This window comes from Hippopotamus amphibius, chromosome 8 (assembly GCF_030028045.1).
Source record: "Hippopotamus amphibius kiboko isolate mHipAmp2 chromosome 8, mHipAmp2.hap2, whole genome shotgun sequence".
Classification (NCBI taxonomy): domain Eukaryota; kingdom Metazoa; phylum Chordata; class Mammalia; order Artiodactyla; family Hippopotamidae; genus Hippopotamus; species Hippopotamus amphibius.
Window position 1 is genome coordinate 123,061,382 of NC_080193.1, and position 24,614 is coordinate 123,085,995.

At 36.6% G+C, this 24,614-nt stretch overlaps 1 protein-coding gene across 2 annotated transcripts in view; it reads left to right on the top strand.

Annotated features, from left to right (window-relative positions):
- Nucleotides 1-24,614, top strand: part of CCDC141 (coiled-coil domain containing 141) — a 207,573-nt gene that overhangs the window by 37,162 nt on the left and 145,797 nt on the right. For both annotated transcript variants that reach the window (XM_057746706.1, XM_057746707.1), the window contains exons 3-4: nucleotides 20,234-20,425; nucleotides 23,909-24,017. In XM_057746706.1, coding sequence (XP_057602689.1) covers nucleotides 20,234-20,425; nucleotides 23,909-24,017 — 301 coding nt within the window. The remainder of the gene's footprint in view (nucleotides 1-20,233; nucleotides 20,426-23,908; nucleotides 24,018-24,614) is intronic.

The following is a 24,614-nucleotide window of genomic DNA, read 5'->3' on the forward strand; positions in this document are numbered from 1 at the left end:
AGTATCCGAAATTCATTGCCTTCACTTTAGTGGTAAAACTAAGATTTTTTTTTTTTGTGTGTGAACCAAAAACTGTTACCTGTATCCTGCAGTCTGTGTTATAGATAGACTCTGCAGTGTCAGGAAAACATATGCAGGATACGCCACATATATTTGCTCTTTTAGAAAATTGCTATTCAGGGGGCCATTTATTGCTCCACTGAAGAGAAAATCCATAATCCTTTTTGTGTGCTGCATGGCAGTTGAGGTGGTATAATGTCCATAAAATATGCTATGCTTAAAACCAGCGATTTCAAACCTACACTTAAAAAGATAGAGTGCATTTTTCAAGTATCACAGAATAGCCTTGGTTTCCTATTCTTTTCAAACCCAAAGGGAAAGTGGTGCCTTTTAGCATCTCTTTAAATAACCAGCTTTATGATGTTGGCCAGAGTGTCTTTTTCTCAGATCCAATTCCAAAATACTTTCCTGAGTTTAATGACTAACCAAGTGGGAGAGGAAAACTTAAATTAAGCTGGCCTTGACCGAACCGTGAGGCAAGCCATTTTTCATGGATTGCTCATCTTAGAAACTCCATATCTCATTGTCAACACAGAGCCTGCTCACACGGTAAACTGGGCATTCCATTTTGTTCTGTTTAACAACTAGCTTTAAAAAAAAAAAACAAAAAACAGAAAACTAAGCAAAACCAAAACATGTTATTACTGCTACTGTCAATTAATCTAAGTGTTTTATTTGATGAATATCCTGAGGCTTCTTTAACCTAAGAATGGATTTTTTTAATATCTGAGAATATGTTTTTTTTTTCTAAGTAAGGACAAGAAATGGATTTTTTTTCTTTAGAATTTGAAAAATTGAAGTGGTTTTTGTTTTGCACCTCAGATAGTGTCTAATTCTTCTCTGTGATATTTTAACCCAGCTGCCACTTTCTTCCAGTTTAAAGAAGGCACCAAGGTGAAGGGAGGGCTTTATTATGCTCTAAAGCAGGTAACAGGGAATGGAGGGTGTAAAGAAGGGCTCAGAGAAGACGCAGGTGAGGGCCCAGGTGTTTTTCACTCCCCAGGAACATACTGATAGGGCAACTTTCTCCCCAATTAAGACATAAGTAGGAAGTGGAATCTCATTTGTAGGATGGGTCTTCCAGTTTACAAGGGAATGGTGTGTCTCCTTAGTGCAGCGAACACTGTCAAAAGATAGACCTAGAGTCTTTTTTTTTTTTTTTTTTTTTGGCGAAGGTCAACTATTATTTCAATGCAAGTCAAGAAAGTTGGACTGGACTAATAGGTCACTGGTAGGCACTTATTTTTATTGTGATTATTAAGAAGTTCAAAATGTCTGATAAAATTGAAAGTTTGATAATTGTAACTTAGAGGTATTTCTGCTGTGTGAAAATTGAAATTCCAAATGAATAGATGGAAACATTTTAATGGTTGTGCAAAATCGTCCTCAGCCCCCACTAAAAAAAAAAAAAAAAAAAAGAATTATCAAAACGGGCCTGACATAGGGAATACGTTTTGTACTCACGGTTGGCTGGGGGACAGTTCACCCCAACATCACCATTTCTAGTACCTTCTACCCTCTAGAAACAGCGTCTCAGCAGCTTAGAAAGTCCAACTTCCTTTGCTCCTGACCCTCCACCACGATGCCAACCCCCACCTTCCAACCTTAGCTGGAATTCAAACTATTTTCCACAAGGTAAAATTTAACTCATGCATCAAAAGAGATCAAGATATTAATGTGTTATTCCTCTTACTCACTGATTCATTCAGTAGTTAATGAAAGCAGGTATGAGATGTGGGCAAGAGAAGATGAGTGTGCTGCTTCCTGTGCTCCAGAAACTTGCACAAAGCTAGGCCATTTGGGGTAGTTACCGTTTCAGTTTGAAAAATTTCCGTCCTACAGAGATCCTTCGCCTAGATTTACTGATTAACATTCTTCCAGTAACATTGCAGTTCGCTCTCGCTCCTGATCTCACTCTCTTCTTTTCTTTTTTGGGGAGGGAAGGAACTATTTAAAGTTAAGTTGCAGACATCAAAAGGTGGGCATCTAAACAAGGTAAGTCCAGGAAGTTTAGAGAGGCTTCAGCAGAAACCTGTGTAAAATATAGTCAGAGGGAAAAAGGAGCGTATAGGAAGGAATCAGGGCATTCCTCATAAGACTGTTTTCCAGCTGTAAAAGGTGTGGGTAGACAGCTTAGCAATAGGAAGAGCACATACCAAGGCCCCAGAGCTGAGCCCGTGTGAAGCATTAGGAGAGCCGTAAGCACTTTTGCATCGTTGGGCTACAGGCAGGGGAGAAGGGAATTGAGAAAGAGGTCCTGAGACAAATAGGGATGTACAGGTAGGCGGTGGCCAGATCATGGAGGGCCAGGTATGCCACAGAGAGAAGGCGTCTCTTTATCTTATGGTTGATGAATAATCTTTGCTATGTTTTAGGTAGAGGGTGACCCATGCCTAAAGTTAAAAGAACCACTATAAGGGAGAAATTATCAGGTGCCCTGATAAGTCCAGTGATGAAATACTTTGGGAACTGGTGGGTTTTTAAAGCCCTAGTACTCACCCATGAATAGCTGTCCTATTTTCCACCCCCAGAAGAATGGATATGTGGCAAAGTGCTTCCAAAACATGGTTGTACATCATACTCAAGGGAGGAGGTTTGTTTTTTGTTTGTTTTTTGTTTTCAAGAAACACAGATCCCTAGTTTTTTCCCTCCGAATCTATTGAGTCAGAGTCCTCTGAAGTGGGGCCTGGGCACCTGCATTTTCCCAAATTTCCCCCAGGTAGCACTTGCACAGCCAGTTCACTGCCTGAGGTTTGGGAGCATTGAGCAGCAGAGGGAGGATAGGGAGGATTAGGCTGCAGAGATGGTTGCAAAGGGCTCAGAACTGGTCAGTGCCCAGGACAACCCTACCAAATGCTGTGGGAATAGATACATCACACCAGCCTGCATTGTTCAAGTTGCCATGTCATATGTCTCTTTGTGACCTTGGAAAATATCTCAAAGTCAGGCTCATGGTAGGGGCTCCACAAGTATCTGATGACTGAGCATTGCTCAACCCTAATGTTAGCAAAGGAGATGGCTAACAATATGTTAAGTATCTTTGGCCAAAACACTGAAAATACCAATTTATTAAAATCAATGAAATAGATAACATAAAGCCCATATATCTACTCAGACTTTTCAGCAACTCTTTTAATTTTTTTTTAAAATCAAGACAGCCATTTTGATAAAATATCTGCTCTAAAGAGAATAACAGAATATAGAGGATGACATCAGTTACTTTGTGAAACTGCCACACTGAGACGTTACGTGCTAAACTAAGAAAATGTATTCCCTGGGATTCCTTCTGAATCAGTTATCATTACTGTGTGATGGTGACAGATAAGCTAAGTGATGACAGGTAGAGGTAATAATGGTAGTTAATCCAGACATATATTAAGTAGTGGAGATAGGAGAAATCATTTAACACTGAACTTGACAGTTATCCCATGATGTTTATTTCAAAAGGGTCTTGAAAAAAATGTTATGAAATATTTTATCATCTTCCTTGGTAAAAGAAGAGATAGTATTATTGCACAATCATTAGTTAACATTTCATTATAGATGTCAAAACCAAGATTCTTGTTAGACCTTAAAAATTTGTCTTTTATTTCTGACCCTCAACTATTTAAAGTAAAACAGTTTTATTTAGACATTGTGGATTTGAGGAGGGGTTGAGTGGGCAGTCAGAAAGGGGGTGTTGGGGAAAAGAACTGGTCTGCAGGGACTGACACTTCACTTCGTTCAAAAATCATATTCCAGGGTAACATGTTTTTTTTAAAGAGGCTGAATAATGATGTTTTATCATATACAGTTCTTTTGCTAACCCTCAATTCAAAGACAGAGGTGATTTTAATTTGTTTCATATATTCATTAAGTTCAGTATGGAGAAGGCATGAGAAATGTGAACTAAATCTCCGTGTGTGTTTATTTGTGTAAGCACGAGGATCAGGCACCGCTGGATCAGGAACACAGTAATGTTGTCAAGCCTTTGTCTCTCCATCTCTTGGACAAGCTCTCACACATGGCGGATAGGATGGCCAATCAACTACTTTAGACTCACATCCTACCAGCTTAGTAACTCTGGTGAAAGGTCTTTCCATATAGCTCCTACAGAAAGGACTCTGGAGGAATAGGCTTTTCCAGGCTTGGATCATCTTGCATACATGAATCAATCACATTTTCATCCTTGAGTCTATCAACCAATTCATAACTGGGATGGGTAAGTCCGATGAGCTAGCCTTATGTCGTTGCCTTTCCTCGTCAGTGGGTGAGGAAGCAGGGTTGACCCTTCCTAAAGTAACACATCATGGGTTTCTTACATGAAAGAAGAGTACTATTGACAGAGAAGAAAAGGGCTAGTTCGTTGGCAAAAAGGAAAAAAAAAATCAACAAGCCTGCCGTAGCAACTTAATTTTCTCATTAGTGTTTGCGTGTCTAGAAAAGGAAGAAAAGTAAAGTCTCTAATGGCAAAAACAAACTATGTCCTATCAAGAGAAAAAAAAATGCATTTCTTCAATCATATGAACAATGGTTTTATTTTTGTATTTCAGTAAGAACCTGGATATTATAAGCCTCTTACCAACACAAACTTTAATATTAAACCCTTGTATGAAGTGTGGTAGAAAACAAAGTTAAACATTTCATATACCAAGTTTCTAGATTTCAGCTGCTCCTTGTACCTTGCAAGTGGTAGGTACTCAATAAAGTTGAGTGAATTAATGAATTATTGTATCACAAAACCATGGAATTTGATGCGACCTTAGAAATCGTCTAGTTAACCTCTTAGACAAATGTGGACATCCCCTACAGTAGCCTGGAGAGTGGACATGGAATACTATTTGAACAGTTTCATATGAAAATCCCCACTGTTTTCCTCTCGGGGTTATTTGCTGTATATTAACATCTTATAAAGTATTTAGAAGATGATAACATTGAACAAAGGTGCATTCACATTGTTTAATTTCTTTTCTTTTTCTCTCCGCTGCCATGCCCCATGCATATAAAATGCAAAAAACAAATTACAATTAAGTCATATCTCAAGTAATATTACCTGCCATGAAACTCAAATGAACAAGCTGGACTTTGTTCAGGGAAATTTGGGGAGAATTCTGGACAGGGGGTTGATTGAAGAGAGAGAGAGAAGGAGGCCATAGGGAATTACTTCAGGTACAGACCCCTCAAGGCGAGCCTTAGAGCTGAGAGGAAGGCTGCAGTAATGGTGCTACTGGGTAGTTGACATCTAGGCCAATAGCTGGGGGGCTTCCTTGTGGCTTGTGGAAGTGTATTTTCATTGGGGTTACAGGGAAGAGGGAAATGAGGTGTTGCCTCATCTGGAAGATAGGAAAGTACAAAGTATCCCAGAGAGGTATCTTATATTAAGAAACACACTCTGTATTGAAGCAGGGGTAGGGATGGGAAGCAAGCATTCTGTTCCTCTTGTATTAGTATTTGTTACCTCTGGTAAGGAAAGTTCTTTAGAATGCAGTCAGTGTGCTGTGCTTGTTCACTGCAGTATTACTTTTCTTGTTATTTTTTTCATACATAAATCCAATATGTCAGTAATCTCTAAATACATGCCAGTTTTGGGTTAACTTGTTTTGTTCTATCCTTGACTTAAATAAACTACCCTAAAATATTCTCTGAATTTTTGTATGTTTGGCAATTTCAAAACTCTCAAGAAGCCAAAAGAAATTCTGTGGCTTTTAAAAATAGATTTTATGCTCTTCTTTACTTAGGATATATTTTAGATTACCTGATAGAGAGGGCAAGGTTGGTTTCAAGAAACCTTCAGAAAATCAATATTCAGATCTCCTCTGCAGGAAAGAAATTTCAGATAGTATCTTAATCCTGACTCAAATGTAATCTAATAACCAAAAGGCATGGCAGTAGAATTAGAATCAGATTGACAGTAAACTATAATATTTATTAATTCAAAGACTTAAATTTATAAACACAACTTACCCATCAGCAAATGTCGATTATTCTTAAAAAATTGGTCATTTGTATGGATTGTATGATGTGTTTTGAAACAAATTTGTCAGAACAATTATTAGCATTAGAAGAAATAGCAAGAGATAACTATAAACTTTGATTTAGAATACATTTTATATCAGCATTGGCAATGTGGTTGTGATAAGGACATAACATGCTTCTTTCACATGTTTACTTTGTTTTAGTGAGGCATGCCCCACGATGCGTAAAAAGGAATATGTTGATATCTTGCTAGTCGTTCATACTGTCCTCAGCCCATGGGAACTATAATCCCCAGAATGCAACATTCCATTCTTACCTAAACATGGGTTTTAAAACTAATAGACTCAGTTTAATGAGACAATTGGATTTACCATGAAGTCCAAAATGCTGACTTGAACTTTACAAAACATAGACCTCTGTCAAGTTTGCTACATTTCTACATTCTACATTTTAAGTAGCAAATGTTTGTACTGTCCATCTCATCTATACGTGTGATACAATTTTATTCATACATTAAAAAAAATAATCTCTTCACCATAGGGAAGTCGTGTAAAATTTAAGGACGAAATGAATAATTGAGAATTTTTCTGAAAGAACAAGTCTTTCTAAAATGTATTCTAACATATTTGTTCCTTGGAGGTAGATCACTGTTATTTGGACTCAGATTTAAATATCTTATGTTTTGAAATTATTATTGCAGGCTATAGTGATTGGCATGTCATGTAGCCACTTCCAAACAGAAATAGCTTTTCGTTTTCTATTAGGGGTTTGAAGTAATTTTGTTTATTCCTATAAGGACCTCAATGTGTTTTTTATGCAGTTTTTTTATAAATACACAATAATTATACTATTAAGAAGGTACCCATAAATGTAATTAAAATAATAGCCAACATTTATTGAATCTTTACTATATACCAAGCACTGTGTTAAGAGTTTCCATGGATTACTTCATTTAATCTTCATGAAACCTTATAAGGTAGGCATTATTATTGTTGCCATTTTATAATAGGCCAAGATTTAATGAGAAAACGTGACTTTAAAATGTGCAGAGCTACTAAGAGGAGCCAGCATGTGGACCGCACCTTCTGTGTCTTAATCACTATGTGATGCTGCATACCTTGCATCACAAAGGAAACATTATTATTGTGTACTGTGGCCACTGGAGGCAAATTCCTCTCCACCAATGCTATAACACCTCAATGTACCCGATTTTTTTGTTGGTCAGAAAAATATCATCTTTGTGCATGAAAAATAGGATATTACCTCAAAATTTTCTTCATGAGCAAACCTTGTTTCCTCCTGTAGGTAGTAAATTTTTAAATTTCATCAGGAAATGTTAAAATATACAGTTGAAATAATCAATCCAGAAGCAAGCACTGAGCAAGAAAGATCTTTATCTCATTTTCCAGATTCACTAAATGCATGAGTCACATTATCTGAGTAATTGCTCCACTGCTTACTTATGTTTCCTGGCAGCATATACTTCATTACTTTCGGAAATAAGAGTGATCCACAAAAATTTACATGAAAAGATCAAGTCAAATGAAATGAGGACTGTTGGAATTGACTCAGCCCAATATTGCTTACAATAGTTAAAAATGGAGACCTGATTTAATATGTAACAATAGGGGAATGCTTAAATAAATTATGGCATCCTCATTGATGGAGCCACTAAAAAATAATAATTCTATAAAATATTGAAGAAGAAGGAACTCGTAATGTAATGTTAAGCAGAAAAACAACACATAACTCTCTGTGTCAGAGGTCAGCAAACTTTTTCTGATAAAATGTCAGCTGGTTAATATTTTAGGTTTTTGTGCATCATATGACTTAGTGAGTTAAAACTATTAAAACTCCACTGTAGTGTGAAAGCAGTCACAGACCATACATAAACAATTGGTCATGGTTGTATGTCAATAAAAATTTATTTATGGACATTGTAATTTTAATTGTGTATAATTTTCATAAGTCAGGAAATGGTATTTTTAAAAATTTTATTTTTAACCACTTAAAAATGTAAAACCCATTTTTAGCTTACAGACCATTTAAAAATAGATGGCAGGCTGAAGTTGGACTGTGGGCCATAGTTTTCTGGTCTCTGATCTATACCATATGAATTTAATTAAGTGTGTGTGTGTGTGCGTGTGTGTGTGTAGGTAAAACCATGAAAATATTAATGGTGGTTATCTATGAGCAGTGGGATTATAGGTAACTTGTTTTTAATGATTTTTTTAAATATTTTACCCATTTTCATATGAAATTACATTATTTTGATAATCAGAAAAAATAATCCATTATAATAATTGCTATAATTGTAGAAAGCACTTTAAGGGGTAAGCACCCCAGATCCAGGGGTATGAGGGTGAGGAAAGGCTTGCTGGAAGAGTCAGCTCCTGAATAATATGCTGAAGAACGATGAAGAGTTACTCAAGCATGGTGAGTCACAGGAGGGAGAGAGAAGAGTGGGAGGCAAGAAGGGAGAACATTCTGGGCTGAGACTTGGAGGTTAGGCTGTGGGAAAGTTAGGGAACCACAAGAATTTCAGAAGCCTGGAGAGCAGTGTGAGGGAGTGAGCAGAGAGTGTAAGGTTAGAAAGAGAATCAAGCACTGAGGCTCCTACTTGCTATGCTTGCACTTTGAATTTTTATCTTGAAATCACTTGAAAGCCATTGAGATTTATGAGTTGCTGAGTGACATGGTTATATTTCTGATTTAGAAAGATCTACATGACATCACGGCGGAGAATGGGTTGGGTAAGTGTGAGCCGGGAGGCAGGAGGACAAGTCAAGAAGCTATTGTAGGAATTCAGATGAGAAATGATGAGAGACTAAACCGAGGTAAGGGGGTGGAAACAGAGGAAGGAGAAGGTTTGAATGCTGTGTAGAATGTTGACTGATTAGATCTTGGAACTGAAGGAGATAAGGAGGGGAGAGGAGTAAAAGTTGTCTTCCATGTTTCTGCTCCTGAAAGCCAGGTGAGTTGGAGATTTGGTGGAGAAGATGGCATGATCAGTTTTAGATGTTTTGAGTTTGAAGTAGTTGTTGGGTGTTTGGGTGAAATTTTACAATATAATTAAATAATCAGGAGAAACAAATTACATAGACAGTGGTTGTGGTTATAAGGACTTATGCATTCATTTGGAAAGAAGTGCTGAACAATAATTTTCTCTTTCTCCTCCCCTCCTTCCCCCATGGATTATGTAGAAACACAATCTAACCTATACTAGTGGCTCACTGTGATAGTCCATTCAAACTTTGGGGTCACTTGTCCTCTGCCCTTGGGACCACATCAAAATTTCATGAAGAAGTTGAGTATAGTTTGAAAAAGTCACACATGATTTTGATATAATCTCCCTAGTCTCACCCCGACACCTACTTGTTAAGTGAGAAGAAAAGAGCAAAGACTGTGGTCTCCTGGAGCACTGTTGGTTCACAACCTAGGGAGCTTCCTGGGTATGATCTAAAACTGACCCCCTTGTGAAAAGGGCAGAAAGAAACAAAGGAAAGAGACAGATCACTCCAGATTGGCAGGTGATAGGTTTAATAAGCAAGGGAACTTATTTAGGAGGCTTGTCTTGGGCAGCCATAAGACAAGATCTCCGCCCTGCCTGCCAAATCTTAAAAGTTTATATATAGATGCCTTAACTGGGTTCAGTCATGTATACCATTCAGATGGTCTTAAAACCACATCACTATCTCAAGGCTGTGTCTGTGGGGGCAACTTCTGGGAGCAGGGAAGGCAAACATACCAAGGATAGGGGAGGGGGTGAGGAGCTTCCAATTGCCCACGTCCAGCTCACAGGTCAGCCATTGGGTCATGTCCTTTCGGTGATCTCCCCTAACAAACACCTAGACATTTAAAAATAGGCAGAGAGAGTGAAACTGTAAAAGAGCGCCAAAACACAAGGAGGAAAGTCAGAGTGTACTAGTAGCCGATGGAAGAGAAAAAATTTTAATGAGCAGATAACAGTATTAATCACAAAGAAGTGATTAAATGAGGATTGTTGGCGTTGAAAAACGTGAGGTCATTGGACCTATATAATGATATTTCAATACAATGGTGGGGACAGAAGCCATTCAGAAGTGAATTGAGAAGTGGATGGGGATTTAGAAAAAGCTGAAGCATCAAAGAGAGGAAAACAATACAATCCAAACTAGATGCCTCCCTCCCCAATTTCCAGATATGTTACCACAATTTGTACCATTTGATTAAGAGATGTTTGAAAAATTCTTAGTGGGTGACAGCATAGATGAGTGAATACATCCTTGAATGACTTCAGGTTCCATTAGGTAGTATTCTCTCTGAATTGTAAGAGTTGTTGAGAGTCTGATTTTATTGTATTCAAATAAGTGATAGTTTGAGTTTAACTGTAAGGGAGGATAAAGAGCATCCTTTCCATTCAAGTGAAATAACTTTTTACGGATCCCTGTTGATTGAGGATGTTTTAAGTACTGTGAGGATAATATATAAACTTTTAAACACTATACAAATATTGTTTGTATTACAATATTATTATTGCATTAATAAGACAGGCGAAAATGAGATTTCTCCCCTTTTAGGTATTAGTTTAGGTATTAGTTTCAGTATTAGTTTCCGGATACTAATTTATCTTTTTACTTCATGGTTTTTGATAGTTTTCAACCTGGAAGAGCTACTTCCCTCTGGTTAGGTAAGAGGTCCATCTATAGCCAACAGCAACTGACAGAGGCCATTTGAGGAGATGGGATAAAAGTGGGAGCAGCACAGGCTCCCTTCAAGTGTTCAAAATTATATCCCTCAGTGTTGCCTGGTTTTAATTTCCATGGTATGCAAATCCTATGAAATTTTAAAAAGAAGGTCTACATAAAAAGTAAGAGAGACAGAAGACTTGTGGAGTGTTGTCACAAGGGTTTTCTACCATGGGAAAGCTGGGAGCTGTGGCAATCTGGGGAATGAGGCGGCAAAATTTGGTCCCATCTAAGAAAACTTTTTCCAGTAATTATGGAAGGGTTCACTCCAAAACTAAAGGAGCCCTGTTGCTCTAGGACAGGTCTGTGTTTCAGTTTTGTTAGAGACACTTCCTAAGGTTGATGTCAGATTGGAATAACTGGCCTCTAAACTCTCTTCTAACAGCCTATGAAATAAAGTGAAATGATTTTCAGGATAAAGTGAATGAAACCTCTTACACCTCTCCCACACATTCTACCACGACCATTTATTGTGTGAGGCAGTGCGCGTTTCTCACTAGGGTTACGATTTGGTAGGACAATCCTTCATCAAACCCATCTCCTACAAATCACACAAACACATTGTGACAACTAGGAATGCCTCAGTGTGGTTGGTGCTGGAGCTGTCATGTGAGTAAGGCAGAACTTAGGTCTCTTGCCTCTCCTTCACAGGTGTGAAATCACCGTGATTAACACGCGTGGGCAGTATGTCCTCTAGCTGTCTCTGTTAGGACCTTACTTGCCGGTGTGTTTCAGGCCACCTAACTGATAGATCCTGTTCCTTGAGGGGAAGAGGGAAGAAAGAGGTAGCCTCCTTGGGGGCTCAGCAACGGGCATCAAAATAGAACAGTATTTCCTCAGTGCTGGCAGGATATGAGTGAGCACTGGATTCAGAAGGGAAGGCCTGCCCAACAGGTGCATGGTAAACGGGCAACTATAGAATATTGGAGAACACTATGGCCTTCCTAACACCTTTACCAAGGCTGGGGAAGAAGTATCACCGAGACCCCAAGTGCTATACATCAAACACCTGGATGGTGGAATTTGGCTTTGGGGAACCATCAGCCTCCATTCCAGGAATCTCTCAGAAATATACTCCAACTGCTTATTATCTTCAGATTTGGGGTTGGTTGAGAAATATCCCTGTTGGCTGGTTTACTCTGTTGCGTCCCTCTCTCCTCCAGTATTTCAGATGGTGTTTGGTAGGGGAACATTGAACTGTACCTGGCCTCTGATCCCAGCACCCCAAGAGTGATCTTAATTCCAAGAGAATTTGGAGCAGATAGTTTTCTGCCAATCCTCAAAGCAGATGTCTCCTGGCTTTCTTGGAGAAAATCCCAAGTGCAGCTTGTACCAAATTAAACCCAGAGTGTTCTACAAGAATGTTCCAGCCTTGGGATTACAGTGAGTAGAACATTTTGCAGTTCATACCGGAGGTCATGGGAAAATCCCAAGGAAATATAGGAAACCAGAATTGTAGTCATTTAGGCTGCTTGTCCCCAAAACTTCTGTATTACTTATTTATAAAGAGTCACTTCAGTGGGAAAAGAACAGTATTAAGAGAAACTATTTATATGTGTTTAAAAAGGCTAAGAAATACTTCCAAAGGCAACCCTATTAGATATAGAAGTAGCCAACTTTCACATTTATCTTATCACCTTCTTGTCAAACCTGGGAAATATCACTGAAAATTTAAGTGTTCACGTGCTTTGCTCCAGAGTGAATTTATTGCCTGTCATTTCTTACTGTCTTCTGCATCTCTGCCATGGAATTATCAAGTTTTTCTGCCTTCAGTTCTTAGTACAGTCTTTTTCATATGATTGAGATATCTTAGAATTTAAAACTTCTAATGTAATTCTTGAGCTAACACTCATCATAAGTAGAAATTGAGGCCAAGTTATTCCATTTTAATGACAAAAGTACAAAATGAAAAAACATGCACAATATAAAATTAGGCAGCCCTCATAATTATCTAAAGCTTGTCACATGAGGAAGAAATGCCTAGATATTATGATGTCACATAGCTAGATAAAATAAGAAAGTAAACACATTTGCTCTAACTGTCCTGGCAATTTAGACGATCATTTGTGCGGTTTAGCCTAAACACCAAAGAGAGCAGAACCAGCATGTGTTCAGTGGATGTCTCTGAAGAGTTCACTGACATATTTAGCCCACTCTGCCTGAGACTTTTTTTTTTTTTTTTTTTGAGTTAGCTATGAAATTATCAGGCTCTGGTCTAGATTTTTTGTTTTGTTGCATTATGAATTTTATTGTCCTTCTTTATTAAGCATGAGAGAATCTTGAATGTATAATACATAACAACGGATTTTACATTTGTGAATCTATCTGGCTATGCTAGGGTAACAAACAATCCCCAACAGCAGTAGCTCACAGTAACAGATTTTATTTCTTATGCTATATGTTGGCTTCATGGTAATTATAGTTCAGTTTTGCATATCTTCTTTATCTCAGGATCCAGGCTGAAGGAGAAGCCCCTTCTATGAAAAGAGAAATGGTGGAATCACTCATTGGTGCATAAAACTTAGGGAATGGTACACAAAACTCCTGCTCACATTTCACTAGTCACATGGACAAGTCTGATGGCAGAAGGCATGAGAGAGCATACCTCATATAAGTATAAGGAAGGAAAGAATTGTTCTAGAATTCTAAGTGGAGATAACTCAGGCCCACTGCTCTAGTACAGCAGTGGCATGTTTTTTTGTTTTGTGATTTTTTTGAGAATAGGTCTATTTTACGTAATTGCACAAATGAACACAACATGCACCCCAGTGTTTATTTGCAACATTATTTACAATAGTCAAGAACTGGAAGCAACCTAAGCGTCCATCAATAGATGAATGGATAAAGGTGTGGTATATATATACAATGGAGTACTACTCAGCCATTAAAAAAGAATGAGATTTTGCTATCTGTGACAACATGGATGGACCTCGAGGGTGTTATGCTAAGTGAAATAAATCAGATAGAGAAAGACAAACACTGTATGATTTCACTTATATGTGGAATCTAGAAAACAAAACAAAAGAATAAACCTTAAAAGAAACAGAGGCCAACTCACAGATACAGAGAACAAGCTAGTGGTTGCCAGAGAGGAGGCGGATGGGGAGCGGGGCTGAAGGGCATTAAGAGGTACAAATTTCCAGTTACAAAGTAAATAGGTCACAGGGATGTAATGTACAACATAGGGAATACAGTCAATAACATTGTAATACTTTCTTTGGTGACAGATGGTAACCAGGCTTAGAGTGGTGATCATTTGGTAATGTATAAATATATCAAATCACTATGTTTTACATCTGAAATTAATTAACTTGTTTGTTCTCTGTATCTGTGAGTCTGCTTCTTATTTGCTATATTCACTCATTTCTTTTTAAACTTTTTTTAGATTCCACATACAAGTGATAACACAGTATTTGCTTTTCTCTGTCTGACGTATTTCACTAAGCATATATACCCTCCAAGTCTATCCTTGATGCTGCAAATGGCAAAATTTCGTTCTTTTTTGGGGCTGAGTAGTATTCTATTGTGTGTGTGTGCACCTATGCGTATGTGTGTGTGTATACAATATTTTCTTTATCTATTCATCTGTTGATGGACACTTAGCCTGCTTCCAGTTGACTATTGTAAATAATGCTGCAATAAACATTGGGGTGCATATATCTTTTGGAATTAGTATTTTTGTTTTTTTGGTTTTCAGATAAACACCCTGAAGCAGAATTTCTGGATTATATGGTAGTTCTATTTTTAATTTTTTGAGACACCTACACAGTGTTTTCCACAGTGGCTGCACCAATTTGCATTCCCACCAACAGTATATAAGTGTTCCCTTTTCTCCACATCCTTGCCGATGTTTGTTATTTGTGGTCTTTTTTGGTGACAGCCATTCTGATAGGTGTGAGGTGATATCTCATTATCGTTTTGCATTGTGTTTCCCTGATGGTTAATGATGTTGATCACCTTTTTACGTACATGTTGGCTATCTATATGCGTATCTTTGAAAAATGTCTAATAATGTCCTGTGCCCATTTTTAAATCAGATTGTTTGCTTGGGTTTGTTTGTTTGTTTGTTTGTTTTGATAATTATATGTAATTGATGATCATTCTCTCCATAAATCAATAACACACATGGCTAGCCAGTCAAGAGGTAATCCATCCTTAAGTTCCACTAAATTAAGATGAAAGATTTGAGAAAATGAAGATTTATCCAGCCCTTACTATGAGGCACATGCAGGAATGGGAATTCATTTCTCACAGCAGCCCTATGAGCCAGGTATTCCTAATCCCAGAGTTACTAATGGGAGCGGGGCTCCAAATCATTAGCTCAAGATCACAAAAATAGTAAGTAAATGCTCCAAAATCTCAGCCCAATTCCATCCCCAAGGCCCATCAGTTCCCTATTGGACAGGTGCCTTAGGGAAGGATGTGCAGGTGGGGAGAGGAAGAGTGGAATCTGATCTAATAGGTAAAACTCAGAGTTGAAACTCTTACACTGCATGCTCTGATTGCCACTTGTAAAAACTTGATTGAGCTTTCCAGATTGTTGATGTGGGTTACAAGATGGGCAAACTCAAACGGCTTTGGGTTTGCACAGTCAGCTTTAATATTAGGATATGTTCATTTGGGGTGGTGCCTCTTTTTTTTTTAATTTTATTTTTTATTATTTATTTTTGGCTGTGTTGAGTCTTCATTGCTGTGCACAGTTTTTTCTAGTTGTGGTGAGCTGGGGCTACTCTTCATTGCAGTGCGCAGGCTCCACTTTGTGGTGGCTTCTTTTGTTGCAGAGCACAGGCTCTAGGGCACTTGGGCTTCAGTAGTTGCACTGCACAGGCTTAGTTGTTTCATGGCACATGGGATCTTCCTGGAGCAGGGATGGAACTCATGCCCCCTGCATTGGCAGGAAGATTCTTTTTTGAAAATTTTTAATTATTGTCATTATTTTTAAAGTGTACAATTTGATATTTTTTCTTATTAGTAATGTATATATGGCAGTCCCAATCTCCCAATTCATCCCACCCCAACCTCCCCTCACTGCTTTCCTCACTTTGTATCCATATGTTTGTCCTCTACATCTGTGTCTCTATTTCTGCCTTGCACACCAGTTGATTTGTACCATTTTTCTATATTCTGCATATATGTGTTAATATACGATATTTGTTTTCCTCTTTCTGACTCACTTCACTCTGTATGACAGTCTCTAGGTCCATCCATGTCTCTACAAATGTCCCAATTTCATACCTTTTTACAGCTGAATAATATTCCATTGTATATATGTACCACATCTTTTTTATCCATTCATCTGTTGATGGACATTTAGGTTGCTTCCATGTCCTGGCTATTGTAAATAGTGCTGCAATGAACATTGGAGTGATGGGTCTTTTTGAATTATGGTTTTCTCTGGGTATATGCCCAGTAGTGGGATTGCTGGGTCATATGGTAACTCTGTTTTTAGTTTTTCAAGGAAACTCCATACTGTTCTCCATAGTGGCTGTATCAATTTACATTCCCACCTGTTTATTTTTTATATGAGGTCTATGAGTTATTTATGTATTTTGGATATCAACACCTTAGCAGACATATTATTTGCAAATATCTTCTCCCATTCAGTAAGTTGCCTTTTTGTTTTGTTGATGGTTTCCTTTGCTATACAAAAGCTTTTTAGTTTGATTTAGTCACATTTGTTTTTTTTCTGTTGTTGCCTGTACTTGGGGAGACAAATCCAAAAAAGTATCACTATGACCAGTATCAAAGAGCATATTACTTTTTTTTCTCCTAGATGTTTTATGGTTTCAGGTCTTACATTTAAGTCTTTAATCCATTTTGAGTTTTTATTGTTGTTTATGGTGTTAATAATGATTTAGTTTAATTCCTTTGCATGTATCTGTCCAGTTTTCCCATTTGTTGAAGAGACTGTCTTCTCCCCATTGTATGTTCTTCCCTCTTTTGTTGTAGGTTAGTTGACCATGTAAGCATGGGTTTATTTCTGGGCTCTCTATTCTGTTCCATTGATTTGTGTGTCTGTTTTTGTAGCAACACCATACTGTTTTGATTACTATAGCTTTGTAGTATAGCTTGAAATCAGGGAATGTGATACTTTCAGCTTTGTTCTTCTTTCACAAGATTTCTTTTTCCATTCAGGGTCTTTTATGATTCCATACAGATTTTAGGATTATTTCTTTTAGTTCTGTGAAAAATGCCATGGGTATTTTGATAAGGATTGCATTGAATCTGTAGATTGCTTTGAGTAGTATGGACATTTTAACAGTATTCCTCCAATATATGATCATGGTATATCTTTCCATTTATTTATGTCACCTTCAACTTCTTTCATCAATGTCTTCTAATTTTCAGAGTATAGGTTTTTCACTTTTTGATTAAATTTATTCCTGGGTATTTTATTCTTTTTGATGCAACTATAGATAGAATTGTTTTCTTAATTTCACTTTCTGATAGTTCATTGTTAGTGTATAGAAGTGCAACAGATTTCTACATATTAATTTTGTATCCTGCAGCTTTACTAAATTCATTTATTAGTTCTAATAGTTTTTTGGTGGAATCTTTAGCATTTTCTATATATGGTATCATGTCATCTGCAAATAGTAAGAATTTTACTACTTCTCTTCATATTTGGATACATTTTACTTCTTTTTCTTGTCTGATTGCTATGGCTAGGACTTCCAATACTATATTGAATAAAAGTGATGAGAGTGGGCCTCATTATTTTGTTCCTGATCTTGAAGGAAAGCTCTGTTTCCTTTTCTAGGTTGGGGAAGTTTTCAGCCATTATTTCTTCAAATAAGTTTTCTGCCCCTTTCGCTCCCTTCTCCTTCTGGGACCCCTATAATGTGAATGTTAATATTATTGACGTTGTCCTGGAAGTTTCTTAAACTATCCTAATTTTTTTTTAATTCTTTTTTGTTGTTGTTGTTCTGATTAGGTGATTTCCACTGTTTTAGTCTTCCAGGCTGTGTATATATTCTTCTGTATATGTTCTTGGGTATAATCTGTGGTTTAGTTCCCCTGGTGTATTATTTCAGTTATTGTATTCTTCAGCTCTGATTGGTTCTTTTTTATATTTCCTAACTCTTTGTTGAAGTTCTTACTGTGTTCCTCCATTCTTCTGAGTTTGGTGTGCAACTTTATGACTGTTTCTTTGAACTCTTTTATCAGATGAATTACTTCTCTCCATTTCATTAGGGGTTTTTTCCCCCCGAGGTTTCATCTTGTTCTTTTGTTTGGAACAAATTCCTCTGTCTCCTCATTGTGTTTGGTTTTCTGTGTTTGTTTCTATGAATTAGACAAAATGGTTACTTCCAGTCTTGAAGGTGTGGTCTTGAGTAGGAGCATTATCTATGTAGACTGCATGTGCCAGGCAGCTTTGGCTGCCAGCTGGAGCTGAAGCAGGCATGGACCAGGGGCTTGCTGGGGCAGTCTTGGCAGGCTGGCTAGAGCACCAGGCACTTTTCAAACTGCTGCCCCTGCACTGGGACTCAGAGTGAGTGAGTTTGTGTGCAAGCCCCTTAAGAGGCTAAGTTTCTCACAGCCCTCTAGCTCTACATAAGCCCTGCTGGTTTTCAAAGCCAGTTAAGGGGGCTTGTCCTCCCAGTGCTGGTACCAAAGACTGGGGTGACCAATGTGGGGCTCAAACCCCTTGCTCCTTAGAGAGGACCTTCAAGTTTGTGATATCCCTCCCCACTTGTGGGTCACCACACTGGGAGTGTGTGTCCTGACTACAACACATCTGTGTCCCTCCTACCCATCTTGATGTGTTTTTTAAAATTTTTCCTTAATTTTGGAAGAGCTGTTCTGCTAGTCTTCAGGTCTTTCTCAGAAGGAGTATATGTAGTTTTAGTTTTGGTTTGCCTGTGGAGGACATGAGCTCAGGATCTTCCTACTCTGCTACCTGGATTCCACCTGTCAGATGGTTTTACATTTCATTCAGTTTTTCAGTGAATCAACCTTTAAAAAAATCAATTCTTATATTTTCTCTAATTTGTTAATTTCTGATGTTGTATTTAATCAATTAATCCACTTTAATTTTTGTTTTATATTGTCTTTTTCTATAATTTAGACTTGAATGTTTAATTAACACATTTTTTTCCTTGAAAAACAAAGTTGTCTAATGCTATGAATTTCATCTAAGCATAAAGTTATCTGTGTACTTTAGGTTTTTAACATAGTCTCATTGTTATTTTTTTTCTAAATAGTCTGTAATTATAGGGTTTTTTTCTTCATTTGATCTTAGAACTATTCTTTAAAGTGTTTACTTAAAATTTCTAAGAGATTTGTTTTATCACCTGACCTTTTGCTGTTTATTTCTACTTTTATTGCATTTTGATCTGACTGGGTATACCTACTTTAAATATTTCAATGTCATAAGTAAAAACATCATGAGTGCCATATTTTCCCTATGGATTGTGTAATTTATCAGTATAAAGTACCATTTTTTAATCTCAATTATTTTTGTTTTGATTTCTAATTTGTCTGAGATTAATATTGCTAATCCTCCTTTATTTTTGTTTGTCTTTGCCTGATTTATTTCATCTCTTTATTCTCAAATGTTATGTCTTTTCAGCCTAGGAATAACTACAACAAACATAAATTAGTTGTGTTTTCCCCCTTAATCTGATAATGTTTGTCGCTTAATTGAAAAAGTTAACTTAACCATTTTTGGGGTATTCACTGATATTTAACCATATTCCTATGAATGTTTTGGTTTTTTGTGTGTCCTAATAAATGTGTTCCTATTTCTTTTGTTTTCTTTGTTGTATTTTGCATTATCACATGTTTAGTTTCCTTTTCTATTGACAATTTAGAATATATCCATGTTATTGTTAGTCTATTACATTTTAAAATTGTGCCTTGATTTTGGTGCCAATATCAAGAATAAAACAGGATCTGTGGGATCCTCCTTTTGTCCCCAAATGAGACAATTACAGAAGCACATTGCCCTTCATCTTCTGTATTTTGTTCAAACAACCTGCAGTGTTGGTTACAGATATTATAATTTTTACATTATGACGATTCACTTTCAAGAACTTACTTTTAACATTTACGTTAAGCTTCACAAGCATATTAACAATAACAACTATTTAGAATAAATACTAACTTTTACTGGGTTCATTTCTCACAATTTTTTTTTCATGATTACTCCTTTCTAGCTGTGTTCCAATTAGTTCTCTTTTTTTGAAATGTGAAGTCAACACAGTATTCTGTACCCCTGGGTATATAGTCATATATTTTTGATAAATCTCTGTAGTGTTTGAACAATGTTTAAATGTGGATGCCTTTGGCCAGGCCATGCTCCCCAGTTTGCCACAGTCTCCAATGCTCCCTCCTGCCTGCTTGATCACCTGCCTGCACAGCAATTTATGTTTATCAGTTCTCTTCTAGACCTTCCTTGACCGCATATAATTTCAAAAATCCAAGTGTTTAAAATGTGATCCCAAGTTCTTACATTGGGTGACACTTTGCCTTTTCTTGCTTGGACTTAGGCTTTGGAAGACCGAGTATGGGAACTCCTGCAGGAAGCAGACAAGACGGCTGAAGAGAACAAGGATCAGAGCCAGGTCTATGATGCCATGGCCAAAACCCTGGGCGAAGCATGGGCAGCCCTGGTATCCATGCTTGAGAGGAGGAGGGAGCTTCTCAGATTGACCTCTGAATTTTTTGAAAATGCCTTGGAGGTTTGTGTTTAAAAAAACTTTTACCTTCTCCACATCAGAGCAAGTGGATAGCACTCCTGAAAATGTTTTCTTTCTGCAAATAGACATTGCAATCAGATTTTAAAAATGTCAGAATAACCAAGTTATAGACAATACATTTAATTTTTGATTGTCAAAAAAATAAAATTGTTAATATTTTAAATGTAGACCTTCAAACAAAAACTAAGTACAGTTAGTTAAAATTGGTAAATATTAAGTAAAAATGAGAACTTTTAGCCATAAGTCATTTTGATATATTTCCCTCTTTAGATAATAGTAATACAAATACTAAATCAAACAATTACTCCTGATTGTAGAGTTACTAGGAAATGCTGGTCTAGCGTATTCTTGTTAACTAAAAGTTGGAGCATACAATTTCTTCTGCTGGTTTTGAAAAGGCAATTTCAGAATATTCCAAAGAATGCTTGACTTGTAAGCATAGCATATGATTGAGTACTTTCCTAAGGCATATAGTTGAGTTTCCATAGTTTGAGCTCATTAAAATATAAGGAAAGGAAAAAGTCCTGGGCCTAAGAAGGTCATGATTTTTCTTGAATTCTGCAGTTTTTTTTTTGTTGTTGTTTTTTGAGGAACCCAATTTCAAAATGTGAGACTCAAAGAACATTTTCAAAAGAGGTGTTATATTTAGTGTAAGATAGCTATTGAAAATTTCACTTTTAACTTCTCTGTCAAGTGGCAGTACATTCATTCTGATGTGAGAGCACTGCTTCATTATGATAAAGCACTAGCTTTGAAAAATATGACATTTCCAAACTGAAAATTCAGGACTTAAATCCAAAATAATGAAGAAAAGAAGATTAGTAATAGAACATTAAAATTGAGGTAGACAATCTCATGCATCAAGAACTCGTTTAAAATTTAAAAGGAGGAGCAAAAACCTTATTGTAACTTTCAAGGTTTGTTTTTCACAATTTGAATGCTGAAGTCCAACTCACAGATCATCTCAGGAAAAAGTTGCACACAAAATTTTCTTTCCTGAAAAGAAATAAACCAAGTGAAATATACCTACAGGGGTCAAATTATAGATACATCTGATTCATTTCATCTTAGTAGATGGGGTATAAGTATTAACTGCTCTTGAAATTCAGGTGGTTTAAGCACCGGAAGTTATCTTTTTTCAAACATTAAGCCCAATATTTGTTTCTCACTGTGTAGGAGCGTTAATACTAGCTGATTTTCTATATGATGAGAAATGACTTCCAGATATTACATGAAATAAAAGGAAGTATAAGTCAACCCATAATGCAACCCAGCACTCTGATTCCTAGTGAAAAGATGAAGTTTCTTATATTATCCTCCTTCCAATTTTGTGGACTACTTTATACTTAGCTGATGGAAAACTCCTATGTGATTTTCCCTGCCCCTTGTGTATGCCAAAGCAATTTTCATTAGTGATTCAAAAAAAAAAAAAAAAAAAAAAAGAATGAGGGTGAAGTTAAGAATAGGGTCTTTGAAAAGTGTTCCCCTGTTGCCACTTCTATCCTGTACTAACTATAGAAAGAAGGAAAGTTGGGAAAAGCAAATATCCCCGAGATAAAAGTTAATAGAACTTGAGGGAAGCCTTTTTCTGAGTAAAGCATTGTTTGTTTATTGGTTTGTTTTTTAAAAAATGTCAAACAAGTTGAAATATAGATATGTTACAAAGTGACTCCAAAACTTCTTGTAGTGCTCTACAGGGAAAAACCAAGTCACCAGGGTTTTGTTTTATTCTTTCTCTTTGAGATTTCTCTTCAAAGAATGTCCTTAAAATCAACTATTAGAAATAGAATGAATGAGAGATGTAAACGATGTGTAGGTAGGATCCCCTTACTGAACTATGTGCATGCAGGAGTTATTTAGAAATAAAAAATGACTTCTTATTTAGCATGGTTGGTAGTTAGTACAAGATGGCTTCAGGCTCACAGACTTAACCATCAGATAGGTTATTCTCTTCTCAAACACTGTGCTTCAGTTTCAAGACAGTGTCCCCTAGTGACAGGGGCTGGTGTCCATCTGGTGGTTCTAACAGGATGGTGGAAACCTTCTCTGCATTTCAAAAGGGGACATGCTCATCAGTTGTTCTCTCATCCTTCTATGCTATTTATAACTGGCTTTTATATGGCTATTGTAATAATCAAAACACAGTAGATCTTGTTAATCAAATATTCATAAAATGTTAAATATAACTAAATCCAAAGATGAGAGTTTGGATAAAACTTGAAAAAGATGACAAGTACAATGATAGGCTTTTGTGTCTTTCTCATTGATATTACCTTTATGAGTTTATTCTATACCTGATCCAAAGGTGAATGTGTTGATTTAAATGCTCTTATAAATCATAATAACTTCCTTTGAACCATAGTACTGAAACAAACCAGTTATTTGTCTACCTCTGTGGATATACTGTACTAGCATAACCAAGTATGTTTTGCCCTTTTCTAAAATTTGTTTCTAAGATTATTCCCTTGAGAATTTTGACATCACTTCAAGCATCTCCCTTTTATACTTCCCCTGTGGAGAAACACAAAAAGAGACTGGTCATGCTCCTTACGACTTAGGGTTTCAAATTGCTATTCCTTTCTTCTTGAAACAGAGGAGAAATTTTCCATTTTTTCATTTTTCTGCATCTAAGTTTCATTTTTATTTCTACAAAAGCACATAAAATCATTGATAAAATGCAAACAAAATTATAAATTATAGATTTAAAAGCTAAAAGTTTACTGCCCCTCACCTATCCTTAATTCTATTCATTCTCATATAGGTAACCCTTTGGTATGTATTGTTTTCGACCACTTTCTATACAAATATATGTATTTTTTGCTTTGTATAAGAAATAGGATTTGACATTACTTCTTGGCCCTTTGGCTAAAGTCAAGTGTAGAGATGGGATTAGAATATGTATTATTTTGAAGCATTTTTTAGTTCTAGGTCTAATTATAGAGAAAAAAAAAACTATATTTCAACCTTAAGTGGATTCTTAAGTTAAATTTACTAATAACTATGTAGGTTACTGGTTAACCAAACTTTTGTTGGTTTCTTTAACAAACTTTCTGGTTGTTTTTTGAAAAACTGCTTTAGAATGTTAACAGTGACTGTATTTGTTACATGGGACACAATAATTTTAGTCTGAAATTTCAATTTTAAAGTTTGAATTTTAAGAAAGTAACCAGAATTTTAGAAAAGTAACCAAATTGGTTTATTTCAGCATACATAACGTATTTCCAGGTATGCAAGGAATGCAAAGGAAAGAGAAGAAAGTTCTTATCTCAGTACTTTGTAAATTGACTGCACGCAAACACAGACCCTCATACAAACACACAGCCAGCACACGCTCACACAAGCACACACATCATCACACAAGCAAATAATCAGGCCATTCATTCGTGAAAAACATTTACAAACAACTGAAAGTGGCACAGTGATTTTTATTTTTTCAAATGTCTTTCCCCTGCATTTCTGTTGTAGTTTGCCATTAAAATAGACCAAGCGGAAGATTTCCTCCAGAATACTCAGGAGTTTGAGAGTGCCGAGTCCTTGAAATCACTCCTTCAACTTCATGAACATCATACGAAAGGCAAGAACTATGTCTCTTCCTCACATAAGCTTTTAAAGGTTTTAAAGCTGTTAATATGAGAACGCTCGTGCACGACAGTGTATTTTAAATTTATCTGATTATGTATACCTCAGCTTGTTCCAAGCAAGGTTAAGTAAAGCTTTATTTTTGGTCATCTTCTGCAGGAAAGAACTAGTTGTAAGTCATTCTAAAGGGCGGTAGAGGAAGAGCCTCTGGATGAGGTTTAAACCTCTAGCGCAGTTTAAAAAAAGAAAGGAGTGGTGAACTTTTTCCAGATAAAAATCTAATAAAACACTATACAAAATTATTTTCAACTCCCACTGAAATAACTATAAAGATAGAGAATTTGGGCTGAACCAGGATTGCAGTAGGGAAGGCATTTGTGGAAGCACAGCTGTTTACTGTAATCTTTTTCTGTGAAAGCAGATTAGATAAATAGGAAGAATCACTTCTTTTCTTCCTAACGGGTTCTTCTAATTATTACTGTCAAATAGAGCTGAACGCATTTGTCTCAGTTCTAACTCAGCTTCTAGCTTCACAAACCTGATCATGCTGAACAGGGGCAAAAGGTGTTTTTAAAGCCACAAATAGATTTTG